Below are 8,601 nucleotides of genomic sequence, written 5' to 3'. Positions count from 1 at the left end.
CAGTTGTGCTTCAACAGAATCATGCACAGGGTTATGCTGACCCTCAACCTGCTTTTGCTTTTTGCTTTGAACCGATCAATCCTTTTAAAATGTTTTTTCATAAGAGTATTAAGCCATGTTTTTTGAAGAAGATGGCTTAACCCAAAAAGGGGGTACCTGTAAAGTGATAAAAGAGAAAAAACAGTCCCGAAATAAAGCCCACAAAGAAAAGGAAATAGTGTATTTGCAAGGAGAAGGGGAAAGAGATCATTTGGGATTTGGATAGAAGAAAATACAAGTTCTGGAGAAGGAAAAGAGAAAAGATCCAAAATGAACTATAAATCAGAGACAAAAGAGAGGTTCTGGCGATGGAAAGAGTACACAAGACCCAGGAACCAGAAAGGAGACAGGGGGAAGAGAAAACCCTCAGAACCAGCGTGTAGAAGTAGCTCGTGAGCAAACCCTATACAATCAGCAACCCGGGAGCAGGGAATCAGCCGGCAGCAGCAGCCTGAACAAGGCGGAACAGGCCGTACAGGTCCGTACACCTGTACGGAATTGTACGGAACTGTGGTGGGACTGTATGGCAGGGATTTAAGACCTGAGGCAGCTGTTTATGGACGCTTATTGGATGCAGCAGGTAACTGAAAGCAAACAGGCTTATCTGAACAGGCTAAGGAGCATGGGAGGGCTCGAGCAAGGGCTGCAGCCTCTGTCTCACACACACTACACACACACACACACACACACACACACACACGCACGCGCGAAGTGCTTCCGTCCAAGCTACAATTGCATGTGAAGACAAGTTCTTACATTAATCTCTCCCAAGTACTTCTAGGCAAAAAAGCTTGGAAAAGGTTGGCCTCCTTGCTGCTCTCCTAGGCAGCCTTCTGTGAGGCACAAAGAGTGAATAGCAATGCCCAGTGCTTGGGCCCACCAGATCACATGCCCCAGGTGCTGCGGCAGCCATACTTATTTGCCCTCGACCCGAAGTTCTGCTCCAACTTGCTGCTGTAGAAGCCAGACTGTCTGCAGAGCCCCGCCCCCGCCAGTCTGCTGCTATCTTCAGCCCTGTCTGCAGAGCCTATAAGGCCTACCTCAGCCTGTTATGCTGCCCACATGGCAGGCTGCATGCTGCCCATGTGGCAGCAATCCACTGTCCACATATCTGCCCCCGTGGCAGCCCTCTTCTCTGCCCACGTGGCATCTCTCAAACCCTGCTGTATACCGCCTCGTGTTCTCATTTGGGGGCTCAAAGTGACCCTTCTAATCCTAACTCCCCCTTGGCCTATTGTATACTATATGGTATGTATAAACCTAATCTTCTAAAAGAATTGTTATTTGTGGAGGTTAGTGATCATCGCATAGGCATAGCAGAGAACTCAACTATGATTTCACCAAGAACTGGCTCTGTTAGACAGCATTGTGTTGTTACACTTCCTGTGACATGAAATCCATCTGATACCAAAAAAGCCCATCTTTAGTAGACTACACTAACCACCTTTTCAATAATTCTACTAGTAAACCAAAAGGATTTTATAGCCATACTTTGACATTCAAAGTGCTCCTTGTATCCCTTTTTTTTCAGTTTGTTCTCAAAGAAAAGAGAGCTTCTCACAATCAGAAAACTTGTAACCATTATTGCTATATTTGCCGTCTTGCCTTCCCAAGCCTCTTCTTTCTGTCCTGCCTGCCACAAACCAGTTCAACACATTTAGCACCCGCACAACATTCAGCACATATACAGTAGTAGGTCAAGGAACCTTACCTTTTATAGTTGGGGCGTGAGGTATATTGCTCCTCAAAACATACCAGTTCCCGCTTCACCTCTGCTCGTTTCCTTTTTCTTGCTTCTTTCACTGCTTCAAACAAGTCATCCGCGTCCTCTGCTGTCCATTCGGTCACTTGCTCCCCGAAGCATGTTCTCAACATGCCTTCAATGAACCTGCACGACCCTGCCGCCCTCGTCTCCTGGTAAGGAAGGACAAAAACCTGTAATTCAAGGTGAGAAATCACAAAATAACTCATGATCAGAGAGGGATTATAATTAATGCTGATAAGCAATTGTTTATTCTGATAAAGGTTTAATCAATCAACTTACTCCACACATTCATTGTCCCATACAATTAATGTTGAATGCAAAGAACTCCAGCGCTACACTTGTATTGTTGGAAAAAACGAACAGGCACCAAACTAACTAGCAAGAAATGGATATTTGGTTTACATAAAAATGGAGAAGTTTCTGCTGCTGGTATGTCCAACTACCTTCCCTCCCCTAAACAGTACTCATCTTCGTGTGTGGTACCCCTGGTTATGTCACCTCCCTCTATCTCAAACCATCAATCTAAAGAACTCGCTCACCTTCTGCATCTCACCACCAGCGTTATCCTGGTGTTCATTTGCACCAATCAGCCAGCTCTTCAACGCATGGCCAGTATCCTCCCAGGCAGCCCCGCAGCAGCGGTTATCTACAAGAGCAGGTGCCAGCAGCACATGCACATTTGTTTCTACAGCCATCACCAGGTGCGAACCTCACTTTAATGCCCTGGCTAGCACCGAGTCCCATCTTGGGTGATTGTCTACAGCATAGTTCTTGTTTTTGTTTGTTCTAACAGCCCACTCTGAATTGTGATCATTCGGTAGCCTTGGGCGGGGGGGGGGGGGGGGGGGGGCCCTCCAACAAACAACCAACTACCACCTATTTCAGCAACCCAACACCCACAAGATCATGCGAATAAGTTACAGTAGTGCCTCGCTCTGTTTCAAGCAACCAACACGTCTAATCCTGCTCAGTTGCAATCACTTGTGAACCCTTCCCCCCTTCCTTGCAGCCCCTTGGGGTTTCTTGCACAAAAAATCTAAGGGCACAATGTTGCGCCAGGTCGCCATAGCCAAGCTTGAGAAAAACGACTGGTTTTTTGGCGTTTTCTCCTCCAAATCTTGACCAAACGGGCTCAGCAGCTTGCCTGCAGTGTCGTCCAACTCGGGCTCAGAGGGACTTGCAGATAGGTAAGCACAGAGGCGGCATTACGTGAAAGATCGACGAGCAGTCTTCGTGATGGCGTTGCGTGTACAGAAGAAATTTCCCTAATTGCTTGCAGCTGGAAGGTCGCCCGTACACAAGGAGTCTACAGCTCAAAGGGTTTGAACAATGGTCGCTTGTAGGTAGAGAACAGAGCTCTCACACATTTGGGGAAGGAGGAGAAAAATGAAGAAGATGAAGAAACTTTGAAAAACTAGTAGTTTATGCTAGAGAAAGCATCTAATGCTAGGCTAGGCTAGAACTAGAACCTAAAGCTCTAATACCAAGTGTAGAATCCCGTAAGATAGAATAGCTGCATCTTGCAAGAGGTGTGAGAGCACAATGAAACAAAATGGTAGTTCTCTATTATGGATTGTGAGAGAGAGGACTCTCTCTTATAGAAAGGGGGAGAAGGTAATATACATAAGTGGCAATCAGCCCCTACATCAGTGGGAATCAGTCCCTACATCAGTGGGATTGCCTTTGGCTTACATCATCACTTAGGTCACACACTAGACACATCATAGCACTTGATGTGCCTTTACAACACACACAAACACACATGTGACTCCCCTAGATGCACACATGCACCATAGAGCAAGCCCTTGATCATACTTATCACAACAGCACTCTCCACCCTTGTTTTCCAACATGATATCAGAGCCTAAGGAAGACTGAAAGCTATTGGAAGCAAGGCGAGAACCTTTGGAAGAAGATCTCCGTTTAGGCTTATAGAAATCGTCTCCTACATCTGAAGGACAGGTAGCCTCGCAAGACGGAGGGTGATCAAGATTCAGACAAGTGTACTCCTCTTAAGCCCCTTCACATGCTCATCAAGGCTAGTAAACTACCCATCACAAGCTTTAGGGAATCGGGTAAGCTCAAGAAACAAACTACTCTCTCTATGAGATGAAGATGCAGATCCACCTAGTTGTACAGATGATTAAAGAGATTACGATGAGAGTGGAGTTAAGGCCTCAAAATATCCAAAACGTTGCTAGGGTAGTGGAGACCTCAGCAGATCCAGATGTTGTCAGGGATTGATACTACGTGATGCAGAGGCCTTGGCCATAGCCCATAATCATTGGCATGACTGCGGACTCAGCCCTCCCTCATATTCAACCGGCGGACAAAGAGTCACTATGAAGGACATGTATGAGATCAATAAAGCAACCAAAATCCTCGACCTAGAGATGTAACTCTTCAACATGCGTATGGAGGAGGGCGACATCATAGTTGTCAATAGTTGGTCAACAAACGGATGGGGCTCGAATAGCTAGGCTTTCCTTGGCATGCTCCCCAAGAGTTATTAAGGGTTTCTAATAACCATGATTGCAAGGCAATGGTCGGCACTGGATACTTTCGAGGAGCTAGTACCTCTACTTATTGCTATGGAGAAGAAGTTCGACAGATCCGGTAACAAAGCCTTTGTAGGACAAGACAAGAAGCAAGGGCAAGTCTAACATAACAACAAGAAAAGGAATTTAAAAAATGATGGAGAGGAGTCGTCTTCAATGCAGCTATGCTTCTGCTATGACCAGCCGGGACAATTTGCGAAGCACTATAAAAAGAAGGCCGATCAAAGAAGAAGGGAAAGTCCAATCAAAATTTAGAGGAGTCAAAGCCAACAATAAATGTGGTAACAGAAACAAGAGAACTTTTTGGTGCAGATCTAAGTGAGCTTGTTTGTATGTCTGACATTGAGAGATGGTCTATTGAGACAAAGGGACTAGAGACGTTTGTGAAGGTGAAGGACAACGACGTTTGCATAGGTTGTTCTGAGCACAAAGCTGATATCACTTGCATAAGGAAGGTGTCTTTTAGGAGACCTCAAGGATCAGAGACGAACGGTTACACGAACACTAGAGATGGAAGTACAAGATTACACATGGATGCTGTGGGTGCCTCCCGGAGGTAATTGGCTTGCAAACATTTGAACGGATGGATCTATCGGTATGTATATTCTTTGGGCATATATTCAGACTTCAGTAGCATGCTTTGGGCAAAGTGTTTGTCTTGTGTTTCTTGGGAGCTGAGGGATTGGAGGGTGAAAGCCTTCCTGATAGGCAGAGGGAGAAGTCTTGACATCAATGCCCACTGCAAACTTTTGTCAAAGGGAGTGATGATTGCTTTGAGGAGCATGAGTTGCTGAAAAGGACAAGAGGTTCGGAGGTTTCTTATAAGCTTAGTTTTGCAGAATACTGTAGGTCATCTTCTCCCGGTTCTAGTGATGCCCTATGAGCCCTGGTATGTGCCTTGTAGGCATAGTTATAGGCACTCTAGTGTTTTAGTGCCTTTTATGCCACATAGGACATTTAGTCCTATGTGACACCTAGGACACTTAGTCCTAGGGTCTACCTTTCAAGTACCTTGTACTTGACGTGACAGCTGATATCCATCGACCCTTGAATCTTGTGCTTGCTCTCTCGTTTATCGATCCTTCAGTGGTATCAGAGCCCAGGTTTTACATTTATCTTCCAGCTCTCCTCAGCCCCCGAGTCCTCCATTGCTCTTTGGGATTCTGCTGCTCTGCTGGTCGTCACATTTCCAGCCTGTTCGAGGCTCTTCAGCTGCTGTCCACGGCTTCCAAAGTCTTTTTGTCGACATAAATTGCCTCATTGCTGTTTCCAGGCTGAGGCAATTGCTTCTAGTTCCTGCTGCAGCATTTTCGAGGTCTCCTACAGCACCCGTGGCCATCTATCGCCATTTTTGTTGCTGCAGATCACTTCAACTAGACTCAGATCCAGGCACCCAGCTCCCGCAACCTCTCCAGAGTCATCTGCAGGAGGCGTCCTGCTGTCGCGACCTGTCCAGAGCCCTCCACAGGAGACACTTGCAGCCACGCACTCATTTCGAGGTGTCTGAGGGCTGTTCCAGCTTTGCTCCAAGCCTTTACTTCAACTTGCTGCAGCAGCACCGTGGTCTGTCATATCCTACCTACAGAGGTATTTTGGGTCTCAGCCTTAAGTTCAGGGGACCAGAAGCTGATTTACAAGCAACATTTGCTGTCTCTTACTATTTTTTGACAGTTTTTACTGTCAAACCCTAATTTCCAACAGGAAAATTTAGGGCTTTTGACATTTGGACCTTCAACCTGTCAATACAACACTTTGGACAAGGTTGACAACTGAAATCCTTCCAAAAATTGAAGTTTTCAGTAAAATTCAAGTTCAGGACTGTCACATTGTGCCACGTCATCACTCAGGCCAACAAAATTTGGGGCTTTTGTGTTGGGAGCTCAATTTCAGCTGGTATCTCTTTTTGCTATCTCTATTTTATCATTTGAGCAAGAAAAGGCACTGTGTTGCCTTGAGGCCCAATTCAGCCTCCTGGAAATATCTATTGTTGGCTCACAGGTATTTGGGACAGTAAGACATATTTATTGCAATTTAAAGCCTTGAGGCTATCCTTTGGTCACTTTGTCAGTGCATTTCTATCAGTACTATTTACAATGGCTGGGAACAATCACGACTTATTTGGTATTATTCGTGAAGATAATAAATTGGATGGGACCAACTATCCGATGTGAAACATATTCTTGTAGCAAGGCACTTTTGGAATATTGTTTCTGGGGTTGATCTAAGGCCAGCCAATGCTACAGTGGCTGCTCCTACTGCTGGTCCCTCTACAGGTACTACTCCTAATGCCTTATCTTCTAGCACCCCTGCTGCTGCTCCCCCAACTCAGGAACAATCAAGATGGGATGCAAGAGATGCAAATGCACATTCCTCTATTGCTTTAAAATGCAAGTGAATCATTATTCCACACATCCGATCTTGCAGGACAGCAAAGGATGCTTGGGACAAATTGGCTTCTCTTTATCTGATTCCCAATGAGGCACGTGTTGCATATTTAAGAAGGCAATTGCAGGAAGTCAGTATGAATGACGGTGACTCTATGGATGCATACCTGACAAAGGTCAAGGACCTCATGGAACAACTTGCCAATATTGATGAGGTGGTGCCAAATTCTCAGCTTGTCAGTACCACATTGAATGGACTGCCAAATACATATCAAGGGTTTGCTACAACCCTTCGATTAGTGGCCATGGTTAATCCAAACCACTACTCTTTTGATCAACTAGTCACTTTGCTTTTGCAGGAAGAGCAAAGTCGTGCTAATAGACAAGCCATTATTCCTGATCATGCATTTGCTTCACAGCAGACAGGAAGAGGCAAGGCTTCCAAGCCTATGGGCAAGCCTAAGTATGGGCCTAATAGTGGCAATTCCTCCAATGCATCTAAAAATACAGCAGATAAGTCAAAGAAAAAAGATGCAACTATTGTCGCAAGCCTGGGCATGAAATTTCAGAATGCAGGAAGCGCATTGCTTCAAAGAAAAATAAAGCAGGATTGATAGTTAATGCCTCACATGCAATTGAATCCCACGAGCCAGCAGATGCCTCACATGCACATGCTCTCCAAGATGATTGGGCATGGGCTGTCCATTGCTCCTTTGATCCCTCCCAAGTTGATGCATTCTTTACTGCTAATGATGCTCAGTCTTGGTATTTTGATAGTGGTGCTTCCAAGCACGTCACATCTTGCAGACAATTGTTTCATTCCTTAGCTGATGCACCTCGTGGGGGAACTGTCACATGCGCTAACAATGAAGGAATTGGAGATGTGCAGCTCACATCCATTTCAAGCCATCCTGTCACTCTAACTAATGTTCTTTTCGTGCCTGGAATAGAAGTCAACTTGATTTCAATTTCAGCGATTGCCACTTCAGGTTTCAAAGTGATTTTTGATGGATACAGATGTCTAGTATATGATCTTCATGATGACAATGCCATAGTTCTCACTGGCACTTTAAAAGGGGGGCTTTATCACATTGATGATCACTCAGCTGCACTCTCTATTGAAGCATTTGCTATTTCAGATTCACAGCTTGATGAAACTCATCTTTGGCATGAGAGAATCGGTCATCTCAATTATAGAGCTCTTGCCAAGTTACATTCACAGGAGGATTACCAAAGTTCGAGCGAGGTGGAGGTTCGAGCGAACATGGCTATTGATTTCCACATTTCAATTTGCAAATATTTATGTTGCAAAAGTGTCATTTGACTTTGAATAAAATATGTTCTTACATAGAAATAAAACGGCACCCTTATAATTTGGAAAATGAAAAAATTATTTCTTAGCATTCAAAAAAAAAGAAAGGTAGCAATGTTCTCAATAGAGCAATTCAATCCATGATATATTCAATACTTTCTTAAAGATAGGAAACAGGAAACCTTTAAGCATCTAACTAATACTACAAGCATAAATTTCTAACAAGTCTAACAGCATCGGCAAAATAACATTAATTAAGTAGCATTATCCAAAACAGCTTGAGCATACAATATGCTTCCATAAGTTCCCAAAGATAATCCAAAGCTTCCCCAAATACATTCCGAAGCCGCTTGAGAGCTTAATATACTTGTATATGTCCCAAATTGACACAATAGATATGCCAATTGTACAAAATGGTTTTTCAAAGATAAACCCAATCTCAAAAATCAACCAAGCATGTGGCAAACAGTTGCTTGGTTTCCTTAACAACTACAAAGGTAAGCTTATGCAAAATAGTCCCAAAGTTCAACCAAGTGGATGTGA

At 44.4% G+C, this 8,601-nt stretch overlaps 1 protein-coding gene across 3 annotated transcripts in view; it reads right to left on the bottom strand.

Moving 5' to 3' along the window:
* Positions 1 to 799: 799 nt before the first annotated feature.
* Positions 800 to 8,601, bottom strand: part of LOC147881476 (uncharacterized) — a 64,258-nt gene continuing 56,456 nt past the window's right edge. Inside the window, exons 5-7 of one of the 3 annotated variants that reach the window (XR_015540472.1) lie at positions 1,751 to 1,974; positions 1,531 to 1,672; positions 959 to 1,440 (exon numbers count right to left, since the gene is read on the bottom strand). Coding sequence is in view for 2 of the 3 variants with exons in the window: in XM_087369931.1 (XP_087226057.1) it covers positions 1,627 to 1,672; positions 1,751 to 1,974 (270 nt within the window). In the remaining variant the exon portion in view is untranslated. Of the gene's footprint in view, positions 1,673 to 1,750; positions 1,975 to 8,601 lie in introns of all 3 variants that reach the window. The other 2 variants (XM_087369933.1, XM_087369931.1) reach the window with 2 other exon arrangements.

Source organism: Dipteris shenzhenensis, chromosome 31, assembly GCF_047967505.1.
Source record: "Dipteris shenzhenensis isolate YYH24624 ecotype China chromosome 31, Dip_SZ_1.0, whole genome shotgun sequence".
Taxonomy (NCBI): Eukaryota; Viridiplantae; Streptophyta; class Polypodiopsida; order Gleicheniales; family Dipteridaceae; genus Dipteris; species Dipteris shenzhenensis.
Note: the sequence above shows the minus strand (reverse complement) of the source record. Positions and strands in the feature narration are given on the sequence as shown.